At 39.4% G+C, this 20,414-nt stretch overlaps 7 protein-coding genes across 7 annotated transcripts; 2 read left to right on the forward strand and 5 right to left on the reverse strand.

The window, feature by feature from the left end:
* Window positions 1–743: 743 nt before the first annotated feature.
* On the forward strand, window positions 744–1,712 carry HEM13 (coproporphyrinogen oxidase; the record flags this gene model as incomplete). Its single annotated transcript, XM_043192470.1, has 1 exon — window positions 744–1,712. One exon carries the CDS (start codon window positions 744–746, stop codon window positions 1,710–1,712), a length of 969 nt encoding a protein of 322 aa, XP_043048134.1.
* Window positions 1,713–2,356: 644 nt separating this feature from the next.
* On the forward strand, window positions 2,357–4,999 carry ALR1 (Mg(2+) transporter; the record flags this gene model as incomplete). The annotated part of the gene is made up of 1 exon (XM_043192471.1): window positions 2,357–4,999. The coding sequence occupies one exon, from the start codon at window positions 2,357–2,359 to the stop codon at window positions 4,997–4,999; it is 2,643 nt and encodes an 880-aa protein (XP_043048135.1).
* Window positions 5,000–5,089: 90 nt separating this feature from the next.
* KRI1 (uncharacterized protein) lies at window positions 5,090–6,772 on the reverse strand (the record flags this gene model as incomplete). Its single annotated transcript, XM_043192472.1, has 1 exon — window positions 5,090–6,772. One exon carries the CDS (start codon window positions 6,770–6,772, stop codon window positions 5,090–5,092), a length of 1,683 nt encoding a protein of 560 aa, XP_043048136.1.
* Window positions 6,773–6,928: 156 nt separating this feature from the next.
* Window positions 6,929–9,139, reverse strand: PEX8 (Pex8p; the record flags this gene model as incomplete). The annotated part of the gene is made up of 1 exon (XM_043192473.1): window positions 6,929–9,139. One exon carries the CDS (start codon window positions 9,137–9,139, stop codon window positions 6,929–6,931), a length of 2,211 nt encoding a protein of 736 aa, XP_043048137.1.
* Window positions 9,140–9,326: 187 nt separating this feature from the next.
* UTP18 (Utp18p) lies at window positions 9,327–11,006 on the reverse strand (the record flags this gene model as incomplete). The annotated part of the gene is made up of 1 exon (XM_043192474.1): window positions 9,327–11,006. The coding sequence occupies one exon, from the start codon at window positions 11,004–11,006 to the stop codon at window positions 9,327–9,329; it is 1,680 nt and encodes a 559-aa protein (XP_043048138.1).
* A 336-nt stretch (window positions 11,007–11,342) lies between these two features.
* On the reverse strand, window positions 11,343–14,456 carry LOS1 (Ran GTPase-binding protein; the record flags this gene model as incomplete). Its single annotated transcript, XM_043192475.1, has 1 exon — window positions 11,343–14,456. The coding sequence occupies one exon, from the start codon at window positions 14,454–14,456 to the stop codon at window positions 11,343–11,345; it is 3,114 nt and encodes a 1,037-aa protein (XP_043048139.1).
* A 474-nt stretch (window positions 14,457–14,930) lies between these two features.
* KQ657_001690 (uncharacterized protein) lies at window positions 14,931–16,025 on the reverse strand (the record flags this gene model as incomplete). Its single annotated transcript, XM_043192476.1, has 1 exon — window positions 14,931–16,025. The coding sequence occupies one exon, from the start codon at window positions 16,023–16,025 to the stop codon at window positions 14,931–14,933; it is 1,095 nt and encodes a 364-aa protein (XP_043048140.1).
* Between the last annotated feature and the right edge of the window lie 4,389 nt (window positions 16,026–20,414).

Consider the following 20,414-nt stretch of genomic DNA (forward strand, 5'->3'; position numbering starts at 1 on the left):
GTTCACTTGTGTCAGCTCCTTGTGTTAGCTCAATGTAACTTCCAGGTTATTCCATGTTCCAGTGACATCAGTTTGATTTAATGGGTGCGAAAGATGAAGATGGAACAGAACTGCACTCAAATGAATATGCTGCGTCGTAGAAAAGTCAATAAGCAGCGACCGGTATAGTTCCAACCAGGTAGTGGCTATCATATTTTGTAGCAACAGCATGCAATAAGTGTTAAAGCTATAGAAGTTTACCATGCGATTAGATAACCTAAAATAGGCATTATCTCGTATAGTGATCGTATTTCACCTAAAGTCACTAATAAAATAACAGCTACCACCATTTAACTTACCAATTAACTTATAGTTACTACCAATTAACTTAAACCCATTACCAGGTAACTTATAGCACCAGCAACTAATTATCTAGTACCAAAAGAACTAAGCTATCTTCCACTATTAAGTTTTTATCTCAGTCGTCCTGTCAAATAAATTCTGTAATTATAACATATACGGCATCTATTATGTACGTTGTACGACTGGAGGTCCTAACTAGGTCTAATTGTCATGCCACTATACCCCTAAATCAGCCAACTAGTTGATGGCCTGTTTGTCGCATCAATATAGTCGCGCACCAACCAACAGGATAAGGTCCGGTCTGGTTGTGAAAAGTATTTAAACTTTCGGTGATACCATTGACTGAACAAGCTACCCAAGCGAATACCATCACTACAATTAGTACTACTGCTAACGACATCATGACCATCCCAGCTTCCTCTATCCATGACTCAAGTCTTCCAGTCAAAGACCGGATGGAAGCGTTGATCCGGTTGAAACAACAGGAAATCACCCAAGGTCTTGAATCATTGGACACTGTCAAATTCAAAGTTGATAAATGGTCTAGAGGTGACAATGGTGGTGGAGGAGAGTCCATGGTATTAGTTGACGGTGAAACTTTCGAAAAAGGTGGTGTCAACATATCTGTTGTTCACGGTACTCTACCTCCAGAAGCCGTTGTTAGAATGAGAGTGGATCATAAAAGCTTAGCCACTAATGAAGGTTCAGTTAAATTCTTTGCTTGTGGATTAAGTATGGTCATTCACCCTAATAATCCTCATGCGCCTACAACCCATGCCAATTATCGTTATTTTGAAACTTCTGATCCTACCACAGGGAAAGTTAATTCGTGGTGGTTTGGTGGAGGTGCAGATTTAACTCCATCTTACTTATATCCGGAAGATGCTCAATTGTTCCATCAACAACATAAAGATGCTGTGGATAAATACGATACGTCTCTTTATCCTAAGTGGAAGAAATGGTGTGATGAATACTTTTATATCACGCATAGAGGTGAAACCAGAGGTGTTGGAGGTATTTTCTTTGATGATTTTGATGATAAACCAGCAGATGAAATCTTACACATTGTTGAATCCTGTTTCGATGCCTTCCTTCCAGCTTACTTACCCACCATTGCTCGTCGTAAAGATACTCCATTCACAGAAGCTCAAAAACAATGGCAACAAATTCGTAGAGGTAGATATGTGGAATTCAACTTGGTCTTAGATAGAGGTACCAAGTTCGGCTTACAAACGCCTGGATCTCGGGTAGAAAGTATTTTAATGTCTTTACCTCGTACAGCTTCATGGCTATACGATCACCATCCAGAGCAAGGTTCCGAAGAGGCCAAACTTGTTGAGGTATTGAAGAATCCTATTGATTGGGTTTAGTTTGTAGCCTCACCGTTTTAGGACATACCCCAAGAGGCTCAGCTCATTTGCGTCAAAAAAAACCTGAGATTATCGCTGCTTTGTGTGAGAGGGATTTATTTCACGGTAGCTATATATAGAGTCGGTTAATGTACACTATAAGATAACTAACACTGATAGCAATAGCTAATAGTACTCTCTGACCGTCTAGCTGTATTACTGTAGTACTAGTAGTATGCACTTACGAGACCAAAGTCCCACGGAACCTCTCAATGACTAACGTTTAAGGTCCATCCTGCCAAACTGCATATACTCACCAACGTGGACACGGCGGCTTTTGCCTCTCGTACCTGCAGGAGCGAAAATTTAATTAAAAAAGTGAACCACTAGAAAAATTTAAACATCTTCATCGCCTTCTTCTTTTGCAAAGAATAATTTATTAACGACATCTCTATGCCACACCGGTGAATAAGACCGCTCTCTTATCACCCTCTCCTCCACCCCTTTATAAGGAAACGGAGTACAAGACGCTTTCGAGATTCCTGTGATCGGAGATCCGCGAATGAAATACTGACTCTGACCCGGTAGTCAGTCTGCTTCCAACTGTGTGTGCTGCTTACGTTAGACACAACTGAGTTTTAACCCACTTTGTATTCAAAATAACTATGTCTGATCTCGAGAGTTATCGTTCTGATACGTCACATTCAAGAGACGTTTTGGGAAGATCAGGTACCCCTGATGACCAGCATTTGAATGACCATAGAAACCAACCTGCCTCTTTACCCCCTAGGAAACTTAGTGTTAGTGAAGGTGCTCCCACTGGTAGTGGTCGTCACCAACTGAGTATGGGTTCTTTGAGAAGGGATTATCTTATTGGACAACATGATGATGATGATGAAGAAGATGCCTCTAACTTTGCTCAACAACCCCCAGTTCCAATCTATAAACCTCAATTGTCTAATCGTTCAAGCTCAATGCATCCTCCTACACCTTTGATTACTTCAACCAGTGGTGGTATCCTTATGAACAAACTGGGTGGGAATGCCCCTGCTTCGACTTCTTCCACGGCTCCCAGTAGAAAACATAGTGTTGTCGCAGGACCTTTGTCTGGTGGTGGTACTGGTAATGAAAGAAGTAATACCTTGAATGCTCCTCCTTCATCAGGAAGACGTCCTTCTTTTGACAATGATGATGGTGGCCATAACTTGTCCAAGGTTCGTACTGTTGATACTGTTGCTTCTTCTCGGCACAGACGTCCCTCTAATGCCACCAGCGAAAGTGAAGTTGATTCTAGAGCCCTGCGTTCGTCTCAAGAAACAGAAGAAGACGTTTGTTTTCCTATGGTCAGAGACCATGTCAGAGTAAAGGGAATTGATTTTGATGAGATTGAAGAGTTTATTAACAGTGAACGTGAAGAACAAATTTACAGACAACATCAAATGGCTATGAATACTGATATCTTGAAACGTACTACTACTTCTGGTGGTGTAATTAAACGTTCAGGTCTGCAAGATGGAAAGCAAACAGGAGGATTCTTGGAGAAAATCAGAAGCAGAGCCCAAAACATTGTTTCCTCTGCTACAGGTGGTGATAATGTAGTTGCTTCTGATGTTTCCCAAAACCTTCCTGGTGCCATTCCAACTGATCCATTGGCAAATGACAATATTTCCATCCAATCGTCAGCCATTTCTCGTTCCAGCTCTCATGACGATGACATTTTATTTATGGAAAAGAAGTCAACCAACAGATTCCCAGGAATAACTTCTCAAAAAGTAGTCAATGATACTTCTTCATCTGATAACGTGAACTTTGGAGGAACTACAATTACTGAAGGTGGCCCAACATCACTTCCTGATCGGTTTTCGTTCTTCACATCTGATTCCGATGAAACGGTTCATGCTCCTGATATGCAATCGCTTTTAGCTCCTGGTGAAACCGTTCGCGAATTGTTCAAGAATGGCGAATGCACTTGGTGGTTAGATTGTAGTTGTCCTACGGATTCGGAAATGAAAATGCTTGCTAAGGCCTTTGGTATCCATCCATTGACTGCTGAAGATATTCGTATGCAAGAAACCCGTGAAAAGGTTGAATTATTTAGAAACTATTACTTTGTGTGTTTCCATACTTTTGAACCCGATAAGGAATCCGAAGAATACTTGGAACCCATTAACGTTTATATTGTTGTCTTCCGTGAAGGTATCATGACCTTCCACTTTTCTCCTATTCCTCATGCTGCCAACGTCAGAAGAAGAGTCAGACAATTGCGTGACTACGTTGACGTCTCAGCAGATTGGATTTGTTATGCCATTATCGATGACATTACCGATGGGTTTGCTCCTGTGATTCAAAGTATTGAGTATGAAGCAGATGCAATTGAAGACTTGGTATTGTTCAACTCTACTGATTTTTCAACCATGTTGCGTCGTATTGGTGAAGCAAGGCGGAAAGTGATGACGTTGATGAGATTGCTTTCAGGTAAAGCTGATGTGATTAAGATGTTTGCTAAGAGATGTCAAGATGAGTTTTCTAATCTTCCACCAAACTATATTCCTTCCAATGTCAACTTATCTTCTGGTTATCCAAGTACTCAAGTTGCTTCTTCGCCTCCACCAACCGGCACTGGCACTGGTACCGGATACCATCATTCTTCGTCTGTGTCTTTGAATGCTCAAAACTCAGCAGCAGCAGCTAATGCAGGTACGCATTCTTATAGCTCTGTTGGTGGGAATGCAAACCCAGGAGTTCAATTTGGACCTGGACCAGGAGCTCATGGCAACTTCCAATACCTGCTTCCCAACCAAATATACAGAGCACAACCACGTGCCGATATTGCATTGTATTTGGGTGATATTCAAGATCACGTTGTCACTATGTTTCAGAACTTGGTGGCCTATGAAAAAATCTTCTCTAGAGCCCATTCCAACTATTTGGCCCAGCTTCAAGTTGAATCGTTCAATGCCAACAATAAGGTGACCAAGATGTTCTCTAAGATTACTCTTTTGGGTACTATTCTTATTCCTTTGAATCTTGTCACTGGGTTGTTTGGTATGAACGTGACAATCCCAGGTGAAACTTCTCTGCACCCAGGTTTAGGCTGGTTCTTTGGTATCGTGGGTGTTATGATATTCTTCATCACTGTGTCTACATACTTATCATCCCTTTGGTTGAAGAGTGTCAATGACACCGAGACCACAAACGTTGCTGGGTCTTCTAGATCAATAAAGAGCTTGAAGAGCCTCGGCTTGAGATCCAAAAAGAAACTGGGTCCCGCAAAGTCTATCATTAGTTTTCCTGACAAATATGATTAATTTAATAGTATATGCATTTTATATAATTACTTGGTGTGCGGGTGTCATACATTATGTAGTTGATCTTTTCATGTTCGGTGTTTCGGTGTCCTACTTATTATGCTTTCTCTTTTTACGTTTTGGTTCTTCGAGTTCTTCCATCGGAAGCCATATCTCGTTATCGGCTTCTCCTTCCTGTTTTGAAGGACCATTTCTATCATTAAACGTTTCATATCTCCACTGTTGTAATTGCTTCTTTTTGGTGTACTTCCTCTTATCCTTAAGTGCCGCTTCCTTGGGCTTATAAGGAGCAAACTTCTTCATCCCAATGTACAGATTCAATTGCTTATCGTCAGCCAATAAAATGTCTCTGGTGGTAAGACCGAATGATTCCGGTGACACTTCCCGATACTTGAATTTAACTGGTTGAACACCCTTTGATCTTCCCCTTTCTTCTTCGACTTCATCACGAATCTTGAGAGCATTGGCTTCTACAATTGACTCGGCCGTTTCCTTGATGGCTTCCTTTGCCTTTTTCGCTGACTTCTTCTCCTTCAACAGTTCCTTTTTTGACTTCTTCGTACTGCCATTTTTGACTTCTTCCTCATCGCCATCATCACCGTAAAGATCATCAACTTGTGGTTTGTCTGTGCCCTCTTCATAGAAATCGTCATTAAAGATCTGCGCCATCTTGTTATCCCAATCAAGATCATCAAAGTCATCATCCAACAAAGACTCTCCGAAAACCTTCTGAATAAGCTCATCATCAATGTCTTCTCCAACAGCCTCTTTGATCTTCTTCAAGTTATCCATAACGTTATTGATCTTTTGAGTCTTTCTCTTCTTGAACAACTCATCTGTTTCCTTTTCTTCTTGTATTTTCTGTTCCTTCTTCTTTTCCCTTTGTCTCTTTCTCGAGTTGGTGGCGGACCTTCTGACCGTGGCTTGATTACGGGCATAGGAAATGATCTCTGCGGCATTGGGGTCTTCATATCTGAAGTTATAGGCATGTTCGAAATCTTCAACGGCATCATCAAAGTCTGCATCGGCCCCGGTATCGATTTTATCCAAGTTAATGGTCTTATCGTCCTTGGTAGGAATCCATGCTTCGTTACTGATGAATGAGTTTAAGAAACCTTCGCCGTCTCTTTCCGGATTGGGCAAGCGAGACAGAGGCACCCATTTCTCATTCAGTACGTTACCAGATGTCTTCTTCTTCTTTAAGAACCCATCGCCGTTGTCATCTTCATCGTCATCGTCATCTTCTTGATCTTCATTGAAGGCCTTCTTAATGTCAGACAAGATTTGGTCTCTTGTCTCTTGCTGTTCTAAAGCAAATGGCTTAACGTCATCATTTTCAGGTCCTTGTCCTTCCTCATCCTCATCCTCTTCATCCTTGTATCCACCACTAAGCAAGTTAATCCGGTGATAGTCCTTCAAATACAAGGGCTTCTCCTTCTCCGAGCTGCCCAACTTTGTCACAGCTGTTTCTGGGTCTTCAAAGAACTTGGTGTTAGGGTCCAACAACCTGCTGGTCTCGTTATTACGAAGATATGTCAACACCTGGTTGATCCCAGCCTCCACTTCATTGGTTACAAGCTCTCCGTATTCATCCTCTTCTTCAGACAGGGAATCGTCGTTATCTTCTGGTGCTTCTTGGTCGCTAGCGACAGTTGGCTCAACTGTCTTTGACTGGGTTGAATCCTTTGATGGCTTGACTTCAATGGTCTCGGCCTTGCTGAGCTTAGCTTCCTCTTCTCTGGCCCTCTTGGCAGCCGACTTCTTTCTGGCCATCGTTACTGTTAATTGAAGATGTAGGTGGTTGTGGAGCTCATCTTGAGATGAGATGACTTCGGTATGGTATTTTTCAGAACTGCAGACAAGAGTGGTTAATATACAGGAACATATAAAGTGATGTAAGCTCTACATATTATACTACCTCTGCATAAGTTAGATCATCGACTTAATAAGTCCCGTTTCCGGTATACGTTTCCGTTCATACCACCATCTCATAGCCAAGTCACTCCTGTTGGAATCCAAGTTTTCACTAAGAACTCTCCAGTACATCTTAAGCAAATACTCCTGTTCAGCCCTATTGCTGTGTTGGACCAAAGAAAGCACCTTGTTCAACCACCGTTCAAACGTTGACAATGGGATATAAGGCACAAGCCGTATAAACGCCACGATCTTTGCTTCTCTGGTTGTTTCAGGTATCACTCTATCGGCCATTTGATATTGAATAGGACCTACTGCCGATGGGGAGGTAATCTCTATGTCTGGTCTCGCCGAGGGGAACGATTCCAGGGTAGTCAATGAGGTTTGGGGGATCATGATACCTGGGGTAGTGTTTGAACAACGGAAATAATAAAAGTCAAGGACCTCTTCACCAGAATTAGCGTGAATGGACGTATTATCGTATTGGATTGGTGAGGATAAAAGTCGTTTTCCAATAGACTCTATGGCTATTGAAAGCTGTTGTGAAGAGATTAACTGGGGAAATTGGGAATCTAATACTCCAACATACTCCAAAGTCTCTTTGATTGAAGTAGATGAAGAATTCAACCATGTACCATTACTTAAACAAATCAACAATACTGAATGACAACCTTCAACCATCTCGGGGTTGGTGAATTGCCTATTGGTGACAATCTTCCAACAAAACGGATATATGATCTCCTTTATAAACCGTACGTTGGCGCTCTTGTGTTGGACATAGCTTTCCCAAAGTCCTAGGATGAACAAGGCCTTACTAATGACTAAATAGTCGGCGTTGAGCATCTCTGGCAGACAACAATTCAAGTCGTGTGTGACAATGGAGCTGGTGAACGCTTCCATGGGTTCCACATCTGGACTGTTCAATGCTAATTCCACTGTCAAATAGTAGACAAAGTTATAGTTATCAAATCCACCTTGACCCACGGATAAAAGGATGAAATTAGTATAGAAAAGATTATAGAGGATCATGAATGATAATTTTTTGCATTCAGCAGTGTCATCAAATTGTCTGCTGAAGAAATGAAGACTTTGTTTCCGTGGGGGAGGCACAAGCAAACGACTCAAGATGCCTTGAAACATAATGACCTCGGTGAACAACACATTCTTCAAGAAGAACCAACAATGACTCTCAAGTGGAGTTTGTGCACAACTTAGAGGGTCTCGATTAAGTACAGACCCACTAACTCTTTGGAAGAGTTCCTTATTGAAGCTCAATACTGTGTCAAGACCGGCTTCCACCAGTTTCAAGCTCTTCAGCGAAGAAGTACGGGGTAAGCTTGCCAAATAAGCCTCCAATAAGAATGACAATTTGTTTAAGTTTCTTACCACCGGCAGCAGCAATATCTTCTGAACTTGAGCTTCTTCTACGTCGGTAGAATGGATGTCCAACTTCAACAACTCCCTGTAAGCATTGGCACTGAGAGGGTACTCTGAACTGAAAATTAGCTCCACTAACTTGGATATCATGAACTCAGGTGCAACATTGCCAGTATAAGACTTGACACTAGCATCTTCTCTATTAAAGACTACAGCATAAGACATCAACACCAAATTTACAACGTCTTTGCTTTGGTACCCCGTCAAAGAGTTACGTAAGCATTCGACAAACAATCTATGAAGTTTCTCGTCTGTCTCCCTAAAAAACCAACCGTATTCAACCCCAGAACACACCTCATATCGTATACTCTTAGCCAACATCAACCCAGCTATCACCGGGATCACTTTCCAAGAGTTCTGAAAAGGGTTGTAGGCAACAAAGTTGACCAATTCTCGCGTCACAACAGAGTACCATGTCTTGATAGAAAGCGTAGGCTGACTCACCTTTAACTTCTTTTCAGCAACGGCCCTAAAGAGCTCTACGATTTGATACGACTCTTCAAAAGGAGGAGCAACGACACCAAAAGTCACAGAGTTATTGAGGAAACTTGATAACACAATTCGTAAGTTATATTCTAACTTGATGAACGGTAAATAATGGTACATGAACCCCATGATCTTTTGTATGGTTGTGTCAGGGTACGGACTTCTTAGTTCATTGACTAAGAAGTCTAGGTCTTGAGGAACAGGATTATCATTCTCATACACGACCGTCTGATTGGAACCTGGTGGCTGTCTGTTTAGAAGAGCTCTCCCTTGAGGCCCCAATTGATTGTATAGATTGGACATGATGGAACCAGGAGAACAAGAGGAAAGTTGCTAGTGTTATAATTATTGTGTGGGGTTTAAGCTACCGAGGCCAAAGCAAATAGACGGTAGCGCAGAACGTATCATTTGATTACATAAGAAAAGGATACTAATAACCATAATGAGAATACTACCATTTTATTTCAACCCTATAATGCTATTTACTATTCTAGTAGTGGTTCAATCGCCACAAGGTTACCTTCCCGGCTTCGTTACCAATGGCCAAAAGTTCATTATTTGGCGAAAAGCCCACGGCTGTAACTCTTCCTAATGGAGTGCCACTAGTGGGCCAATTACTATAGACGGTACCTGAAGGTAAATGGATCAAACGTAAGGCATCTCTTTTTGCTCTTGATGCTATACATAAGATTTGTCCATCAGAAGAGAATTGTAAAGTAGAGATCGAGGTGACCAAGTTTTCCACTGTTTTAATTGGTTTAATTGAGCCATTCAGTAACTGTTGACGATCATAAATGTTAACCAACCCATTGTTGGTACCAATAGCAAGCCATCTGTTCTTAGGACCTCCAAGCTTAACTTTAGTAATGCCCACACCACCTTCATCATTCCATCTGCGTAATATTTTATTGTGAGTCTTGGACTTCTTGGAGGCTGATGGTGACGACGCTGAGGCTGACCCAAGTTCATATTCCCATACTTCTCCAGCTGTGTTGATGATGACTATGAAGGACTCGTCTCTGCTAAAGTCGAAATCTATAATTGTTCCTTCTATCTTAAACCCTCGTATCCATTGACCCGTAACACCATTCAACAAGTTACACCAACCACTGGACCCGGTTAACCCAAGGTAGGTACCTTTAGGAGACACTTTGAAATACTCAAACGATCTTTGAAATTGTTCATGGCCATACATTCTCGACACCTTCTCAACCTCGGCAGTATTCAAGTTCCATTTGTTCATGTACCGTCTACGACCAGCAGCATACACCAAGTTCTCGTCTTTCAAAGGTGAAAACTGACATGTAGTCACGGGAGAGTTCCGCAAATGCAACGACGATATAAACCGGTTGATCTTCCCATCAACATGGTATACTCTTAGGGTTCTATCGAATCCTCCAGTCAACAAAAGAGGGTGTGTAGGATGGAAAGAAAGAGACTGAATCGCACCTTTGGAAACACGCTGATAGTTGGCATCCTTCAATCTGGTGACAGAAATCTTATTAGGGGAAATGAGCTTAAGTTGTTTGGTTATTACGAACTTTTCACTCGAATGCAAAATATTCAATATAGAATTGGTATCGGGCCTTTCATTACTATCATCCTCTTCGTCCTCTTCATGATCATTATCTTCATCTTCATTATCATCATCATCTATTCCTTGTATTAACTTCTCGGCCCATTGCGGTTTAGGATATATCTTTTCAAATTGGCTTCTTAACCTGGTGACATATGCTCTACCACTAATCACCTTATCCGTCTCGAGTTTCCTCAATTTCTTGAGCTTATCCGATGACGTTAACGAAATGCTCATCTCTTCATCATCACTATCATTCCATGCATCATCAGAGTCAGAGTCGGAGTCAGAGTCTTCCTCATCATCGTCAGACACTGCACCAGGCTCCTCATCTATGTCCATCGCTTCCCCGCCGTCTATTGTAAATAAATCCTCGTCTTGAACATGTTCCAACTCATTCTCGTCGCTCTCAGATCCACTACCGAAACTTCGGTCTTCTTCCTCATCCTCAGACGAATACTCATATAAGTTATCCAAGTTCTTCAAGTTGGTCTCAAATCCCTCCATGTCTCCAAACACAAGCTTCTCCAACGCTATTTCCTCCGAGTCCTTGGGAGGGACAACCATCCCTTCCTTCGGAACAACCAATGCCATCTTACAATCGAATTAGTATGTTTTAAAGCCGTCACTGATAGCTCTTGTAATGTTTGTTAGAAAAATTTTCGACTACGAAATCTTGAGAAGATCATTAAAATACGTTACACAAAACAGACCATCTCATCTCATCTCATCTCATACATAAACCTACTATAAACTATAAACTGATATACTATATTATATTTATGCTATTATGCTCTGATTACTCCTACTCTATATACAATTAGCATCAGAGGTACACGTACACCCTATTGGGATTTTTCTATTATTTTTTGTCGTAATTTCAATGGTAATATTTGCAGTAGTAGTGGTGTGTAGTCGTATTGTATTTCTTCACTTCTTCAACTCGGTCACAAATGAAACAAAGTACTTTTTAAACTGTCTTTGGTCCAAGCTCACCAAGTTGGTTCCGAAATCGTTCATAAGCTCTTGTGATAACCCCATGGTAGTCAAATAGTTGGACAAGTTGGCAAGAAACTCATCGCCTTTAATCTGATAGTACGTTTTCAATAGTAACGAGATCTCTTGCGCAACTAATCTATATTGTGCATCCTTAATGTTAAACTGTTGGTTTTGGAATGGAAGCTCAAAGGCCAATTGAATAACCTTGTTCATCAAAAACTCACTGATCCCTTCAACTGGAGGCAAGGCTTGTCCAAATTGATCTAATGAATCGTTAATTTTATCATCTTTACCGAAAACTGTAACCATATTAATCAATTGGGTGATGGCCAACTTCGAGACAGTGGTGTCGTTCAATTCATAGGAAAACTCAATAAACGAGTTAACCACAAGGGGAAGTTTCTGCTTATTGGTCTCAGTCACAATCAAAGACAATGAATGGTTGATGGTAAGATTGGAAAAGAAGTTCATAAGTGATCTTTTCAACAGATTCTTGGATCTAACCAAATCTGGAATCAATTCATTCTCACGTTCACTTAACATTTGGAAAACCTTATCAATAACTGGGGTCATTGAATTGTTCAATAATTGATAAATACTTTCATCCTTCTGATACTTGTGCACAATTTGTCCCAAGAATGGTAAGAAATCATTCAACTCAGCAATCTTTAAGTTCCCGGCTGCAAGAATTAATGAAATCAATTTGGACAAATGATTACGTATAAGTCCATTCAAAATTGGAATAAATCTTGCAAACGCAGATCTGGATGCTTCTCTAACAGATTCAAACTTGGAAAAGTTTTCTAAAGAAATCAACACCACAGTAGAAGCAGAATTGAAACGATCAACTATTTCCGGACTGTACTTTGTTACGGATTCAGCTATACAACCATTTGCAAATATACTAATAGCCATTAAGGAATGACTAACTTGCAATGCGAGTAATTGTAATTCTTCAGGAGATGCTGCTGAATCCTTTCTTTGTATACAACTCTCTAAAGTGTTGAATAATGGTTGGAAAACCAAGTCTATGAGTTTTAATTTTAATGCATTATCGATAGAAGATAACATTATTATCAACCCGATCGATTCAAAAATGTATAATTGATTTTTAAAGTTTGAGTTAAGTTCCAGTTCTTCATCACTATCAGCTGGTTCGGGCATCTCAGGTTTGATTTCCAACAATGGTTGTAACTTAATCACCAATTCATCGAGGAATGCTGCCTCAGATATGGAAGGTCTGGTTAACTTTAAAAATCTCTGGAATAAATACCAACATCTTAATCTTACAGTATCATTGGAATTATATAATCCCAAGGGACTGGCAAAAACATTCAAGATTCTGAATGTCAATTGGTGGTTGGTTGAAACAAGAAAATTGTAGTGTCTAACAATCAACTCGAAGAATGCAGTTTGAATTAATGGATGACTGACATTTAATATAAAGTCGGAATTGATTAATTGAATCAAATATTCCTGGAATATTAAGTATGGCTTGGAACTATTGATTTGAGTTTTTGGAACATTTATATGATTATTCTTCAAGGAATCACTGAAATTATTCAATTCATATAATCCCAATTCTAGTTTTCTCCAATCCTGAGGATCTTTAGATTTAAATATAGATTCTTGGATTACCAAAGGGATAGCTTCCAAAAATAATTCGGGTTTCAAAATAGTAATGGTATCTTGCATTGTTTTCAACTTTACTCTAACGTCGTTAAACTGCTCAATTGTATCTTCATCATCACCATCGTCATCATCATCGAATTTCATTTTCATAATGATTTTATTGAGCAACGAAGATAATAAATCCACGTCATTCAAATGCTGTTGTTTCTTCCATGCTAAAAGAAAAGTTTGGATGAAATGAAAGACCTGGATAGAGACGTCATCATATTCATGTTCGAGGAAACGGAAAATTGAGGGCCACAATTTGAACAATTGAACTCTTACTTGTTCCACCAAACTTGAATCATTTTCCAAAACGTAAATCAACTCAATACCAACCTGATTTGCTAATTTTGCAAGAGCTTCTGCGAATTCAACATCAACATCAGCTAGATTGATAGAGTCAATGATAGAAGTCAAATTCAAGAGAGAAATTAATTCTAATTTGGCTAATGGTTTCATTTTCTTGCTTGTGATTTCCACTAAAGTCAACGAAGTTTCTCGACGTTGTTGGACAACAGAAAGATATTGAAATAAGCTATTAAGGAAGTCGTTGCCAACAAATAAACTGATATCCATCCAGTCAATGTATTGACCGATCACTTTGATGGTATTATTAATGATTTCTGGGGTATAATTGGATGGGTTAACAAGTATTGTAGACCAAGAAGTGACTAAGGAATTCATATCTTCTTCTCTGATGGCATCTTTCAACAAGTTTGAACGTTCTTGAATCTCTCTGGAACGGGAGATCAATCTATCAGCTATTTCCAGATGTATGCAGATCAACACTCTAATGTAATAATCGGCTGCTATCATGTTCCCCGTTGCAAATAGCTTTAACCAATGGTTCAAGAAATTGGGATAAACATTCAAATACACCCGACAAAACAATTGACCGAAAAGAGCGGAAAACTTGTTCTTCAAGTAGGTGGCATCCTGTATCCCCTTTTCCACATAGAACCCCAACACCTTGAAGAGAGATTCATTCAAACCAAAGAGTTCTTCCGAGTTCAACTTGTCCATGTATTCGTCAATGACTTGATAGATGAAGAACTTCAAATTGTCGTCAAGTTGATGCTTAGTTGTTGCATCACCATTGGTATTATTCTTACCTGAAGAAGCCGCCACCGAGCTACCTCCAGCCCCAGCTCCTGAATCGGCACCTGAATCTGCCCCAGAACCTGATAGCACTGCGCCACTCAGACCGATGCTATTTCCTTCAACGGACTTCAACAAAATGTCCACACATGACTTGTAACCTTCTGGAGTACTCTTTATGTTATTAACAAACTCAATAGCTTGATTCTTCAAGGCAACATCTGAAGTACCGCTCAAAGCGATCTCAACAGCCTGGAGAATCTGTTGTTCCATATTATATTGCTGCTATTGTATAATGTTGTATAACGTCGTATAATGTTGTTGCTTTTGTCGATGTCTTAAGTCTCTTTAATGAATCAGTCAACCACACGCAAACGAAATGATCTCCAATACAAATCTTCTTCCCAGTATATATCCTCTTCCCAATATATGATTAGATGTATACCTTTTCCTTCTCTTTCTCCTGTCTCGCTTTACTACTTGCCTACGAAGACGAATTCACTCCACTGATCTTTGATGGAGTGGGTGGGCTTCTATCTAAAGTTTAATGTGAGTTTCTGTAAACGAAATTTTTTTTGAGAAGGGCGTGTGGGTACCAAATTGAAAATTTTCATGTAAGATAGACATATTATAAGACATAGTGGATACATTTGTATGCTCTTCTTTACATATATATATACCTTATATGTAGATAGAGATCTTATATGAAGATAGAGATCTTATATGTAGATACTCTTATATATATGCTTAGTCTAATACCGCATACTTCTTCAAATGGTCCGGTAACACCAGATAAAACCCCTTAGACTCCAACCATTGCTTTGAAAAGATCCGATCAGAATACTTATGGGCTGAATCAGCAAGAATGGTAACCACATTAGATCCTTCAGGTAATAACTTTGCAACCTTAGTAGCAGCAACAACGTTAAGGGCACCAGTAGCTCCCAAATAGAGTCCTTCTTCATCTAACAACCGATACAACATGACAATAGATTCTTCATCAGGAATTTGAATGGCATCATCAATCAACTCTATATCACCAGCCAAATTATCAGTAACTCTACCTTGTCCAATACCTTCAGTGAAAGATGAACCTCCTCTGACGATTTCCTTACCATTGGATTTAATGTAAGAGTAAAGCACAGATCCAGGAGGATCTGCCAAAAAACTCTTGGTCTTCCCATCAGAGATCTCTTTCAAATACCGTGTAACACCAGCAAACGTACCTCCAGTACCAGTGGAGCAGGTGAAGGCATCCACGTTCCCATCCAATTGGGTCCAAATTTCGGGTCCAGTGGTTTCAATGTGTGCTTGTCTGTTGGCAGTATTATCGAATTGGTTGGTCCACACAGCATTTTCCAAAGAATCAGCATGTCTTTTTGCTTGGTGATTATAATTCATTGGATCATCAAAGGGTTTGACAGGTACAGGGTGCACCTCACAGCCCAAAAGTTTCAATGTCTCAATCTTAGCCTTGGATTGGGTGTTTGGCATGTAGATGACGCAGTTATATCCACGACTACGACATACATGTGCTAATCCAATCCCAGTATTACCAGCAGTACCTTCAACAATGGTTCCTCCAGGTTTAATTAAACCCTTTTCTTCAGCGTCCTTAATAATAAATAATGCGGCACGATCCTTAATAGATCCACCAGGGTTCATGAATTCAGCCTTAGCATAAATATTTCTCTTTAATTCTTGGGATAACTTGGGTAATCTCAAAAGTGGAGTATTACCAATGGCATCCGGAATACCGTTCTCGGAGACCAATGGAATGAACGGTAACTTAACTGAACTACGTTCGGTGATCGAAATAAACCGTCTGGCAATTCTCAACATTTTTCTAAGGTGCTAAACGCATAAAAGATCTTAGTTAGTTAGGAATCATTACAGCTTTAAACGTAGTGCCTTCGTTTGGGAATAATCAAATCTCACGTGACCGCATCCATTACATAATCACTTAACTAATTATGTGTTATATTTTCGCAACCATCTTTTATGCATAATTTGAGGGACGTATGTCTTCAGTAAATTAAAGTCAGTCACTCTGGAGAGAAAGAAAGCCAAATGAAATTAGCGGACTTTGAAATTGAAGTGCAGTAGAAAAGTCCATCGCATTCGATGAAGACCTTGTAAGCCAGAACGCGTGCTCCCCTTCCCTTTAGATTTGTGGAAATGCTCAATTACGATCTTGAATTTTAAATGAAATCTAACAAAGAACTCCCCTTAACGGGTTTTTGTGATCCGATTTTTTTTTCACTGAACCTGCTTTCGTACCTTAGTTATAAAGAATTTGTGTACATGCGCTATATTGCATTGCATACCGGGTAGCTAGTCCGGAACATCGAGTTCAACCACTAACCCAATTTGAGATGACCCCCCTATACCACAATTATTTTGCACTTTTTGTATATACATTCGTGACCAACAATCGACGCTACGGTTTTTGGCAGTTATACTATTTAACAAAATCTCTACTGTAGGTTGCTCTTAGACATGAATATGGAACTGGAAGCGCAAAGCGAAATGTACTCTTGGTGGGGTCAGTCAGCAAAGAGGATGATATGATGTTCTGCAACTTAGTATTGTGACCCAAATATGCAGAGTATCATAAAACAACACGGAATAGCCTTCACTATTATAGCTGCGCGGTACTTCGTAATGAGTTTAAGTGTGCTAATTTCAAGTACCGCAAAAGAACTTGTATGTAATAGTGATGGGTGAAATTTTTCCCAAAGGACGAATGCTTGAATGCAGCAAACATGAAACTGTGGTTTGGTCTTCTTAGCAACTATCTTGCTACACAAGTTCATATCGAGCAGCAGAATTTTTCTTAGCTGTCATTACCTGCCTGCGCTATACAGAGGGTGCAAAAAGGGCATAATGAATGTACGATGGCTAAATACTTAAAACTCAGCTGTCTTCTATTTTTCAGTTTGATGCAACATCACTAATTTTTTGTATCGACGGCCACAAGCAAAAGTATGACAAAAGTTCTGAGAATGTGATCACAAAGTTATACTACTCTAGCATCTCATTACTAAACAGTATACGAAGGTAAGACTTAATTGGTAAACGTGTTTGTGAAGATTTCATTTCGATTGCTACATTGAATACAACCTATAAGTTAGCTTTTTTAAATAGGATAGAATTATAAGTAGATTAGATACCAATTACGCTTGCAGGAAGCAAAGTGATTTTTCGTAATTGATGGTGCATATAGTTTAGGTCAGCCATATCAAGATCAAACAAGTATTTATTGTCGGAAAAAGACCCCTCAAGGCTACCGACCACAAAAATGGCTCAAACATAAATAAACCATTTGTAAATTGGTCAAAGTAATGCAATGCGACAGCAAGGATCTTGACAATAATTTGAGCCTATCCATGTCAATTACTGAGATACATTATTGTCGCAAAATTCTTAAAATACCCAGATACAAACGATACTGTGGCTTAGTTTTATGCTATATCAAAACTAACCGCCACAAACTGAAAACCAGCTTCAAGTGCGGAGAGCAGTTCATTAGCATGGCAATAATCCCATCCTAAATAGTCTGGATTACAGCACAATAGTCACACAGAAGGACAGTAATTCTTTAAAAGGGAGGTTCACTAATTGTAAATTTTGTTTTCAAAGGGTTCGAAGAATAACAATAGTCTAATTTTAAAGCTACAGGAATGACAATAACTATTTACAATAGAACAAGCTATATAACACCCTTAACATTTCGCGTTATTCACAAAATAAGCAGTTCTTTACCCCATCAAATAATTACTGAGTTAATATTTAATAGTTCGTGCTAACCTTACATTTAGAATAAGGAATGAATTCAACAAGATGCTACTAGTAAGAATAAGCAATTCGAAATCTAACGATTTAACGTTATCATCCATAGTGGTAGCAATTAGCAAAAGATGGCCAGGTTGCCAATAACACTGAAGTTGTAGATAATTTATATCAGACGATTTTAAACACCGATTATGAAGTTACATAGAGGACTAAGAATATCCTGTACATGCCAAGGATTCTATTGTGGTATTCAAATTACAATAGGCATTATTCTTTTAGCCAGTTTTAGGTATAAGCGATAAAGGATCTTGGACTAACTTATGCTGTAGATAAAGGTAAAAGGCGGAGTCAGCGCTGGTATTATGAGCCAAAACGTTCTATTCCAACCCATAGTGGGGCTTTTTTGGTGTTAACAGTTCTTTACAATAAAATTGTGGTAGCTTGAAATAATATAGAAAATACATTTGTTTCCAGATAGTCCATGCAAAACAGCATACATCATGGCCAAGGCAAGACAAGGAGGGCAATTGGTCAAGAAAAGCATGTCCTTCCAAAAGAATTGACTACGAGCTTTACGAGATGTTGGCAGTATTTAGGATGCGGAGTTTATGGTCCGGTCTATAAGTGTGTCTTCCATCTAATAAAACTTGTATCACGTCTCATTATATCACCAGCCATTTTAGTAGTGTGTTGAAAACCGATAGACCATTGGTTAACAAGTACGTGTATAACAAGGTCCAGAACAACTAATTTCGTTCTTATTCAGGTACAGAGTTTTAAAACTTTTGAAATTTCTATAGATTCTCTATGCTTGCAGATAATTAATGTCACGCATCGCAGCACAGTGCATGACTCGCTGATAGTAACTAGTACCCAACTTCTTTCTGCGGACAACCATTGACGTTCTGCAAATATTAAAACCGTTAATCTGCTACTTAAAGATTGATATCGTGCACTAAGCAAGAAGTACTTAATTCTCAGATTCTTTCATAACTCTGGCATTTTCCTACAATACGTTACTTGTAACATAGCAATAGTTTGGTTTCATGTTTCCCGATTAGCAATTGTAAATGAGCCGCAGATAGAATTTTGCCAAAGAAGAAAACCCTGGTAAATAAGGTATAGTTTAGTCCAAATATTGCTGCTTATGTTTGAGCTCTCTAACTTTCTCTTTCTCCACTTCTTTGAAACTTCGTGCAGCAGAGAATATGCAGACACTCATCGAGACACTTTCACGTTTCTGTAAAACAATCCTACGCATGAGAATGTCCGCATATGTTTATGCTTCTGCATAAAAAGAGGCTTGACAATAGGGAAAAAAGCAGACACTGATGATGTCTATTTGAGTTCAGCAGACTCTGCGATAAAACAAAACAATAAGCACGTAACTTCATCTTGCTTTGTAACGATGATACGGAGGGCAATTCCAAACGGTGGAATGAATTCAATGTTTGAATACATTCCCAGCAGCTTTTGACAACTCCTAGGTCTACAGGGGTCCTGGCCGAAGTGATTTAAAAAGGTCTGGCTAAACTGATACAATATCAAAGATCATGGTTTCACGGCTCGATGTTTTGTTAGACAGCTATGAGTGGCTTTAAGATGTAACTTGGGAATACATAAAGGACAAAGCCTGGACATATTAAGCAACTTATGACAGGTTCCCATGGGCTAATGTTGAAATTAACTTCGCAGACACAAAATACCTCTTCGCATGGAACTGAATTTTTTTTTTTTTTTGGCTTAGTGTGGCAATTGATTTCCTGATAATATTTTCTTTTAGTCCATCTAACGCTCCCCAATTTCCGATGCAAGGATTGTTGTACAGTGTAGTCAGGACAAGTATTTCTTTGCTTTATTTTAAGCTGATTTCAAGCACGCAGGAAATATTGTTAGATCCTTCATCTTAAACTTCGCAATAGTTTCTTCACTCTTGGTATATAAGTGTTACACCTGCCTATTCTTAAAAACAAATTAGATGGGTGCAAAAATCAGATTACTTTGGTTATCATAATTTAAGTAGTTTCCATTTGTTAGCATTGGATTGGAGTCATCATCGTCTTTTAGACCTCAATTCAAAAACTACTTCTCTGTGTTCACATATTTTTTTAGACCTCCATCCTTCCCAAGGAGTTTTTCGATTATATAAAATTCCCTTTGTTGTGTTTTCATTTCAAATAGAAAACACATTAATTATGGCTTACATTCCTACAATTGCAGCATCTCCCGAAAAGCTACCCTCGTTCACAGAATTGGTGGGTACCTTACCGTTCACCAACGAACCTTTAAGTTCAATGCCTACAATGGGAACTAACACCCCTGTGGAACCTCAACTAACAACTCCCCCTTCCTCCGCCAAAGTTGTACCCTCAAGTGATTGCGACAACATTTTGTCTACGTCTCCATTGGCATTTCTGAGACCAATTATCACTAAGT

The sequence above is a fragment of the Scheffersomyces spartinae genome, assembly GCF_019049425.1.
Source record: "Scheffersomyces spartinae strain ARV_011 chromosome Unknown scaffold_17, whole genome shotgun sequence".
NCBI lineage: Eukaryota > Fungi > Ascomycota > Pichiomycetes > Serinales > Debaryomycetaceae > Lizanozyma > Lizanozyma spartinae.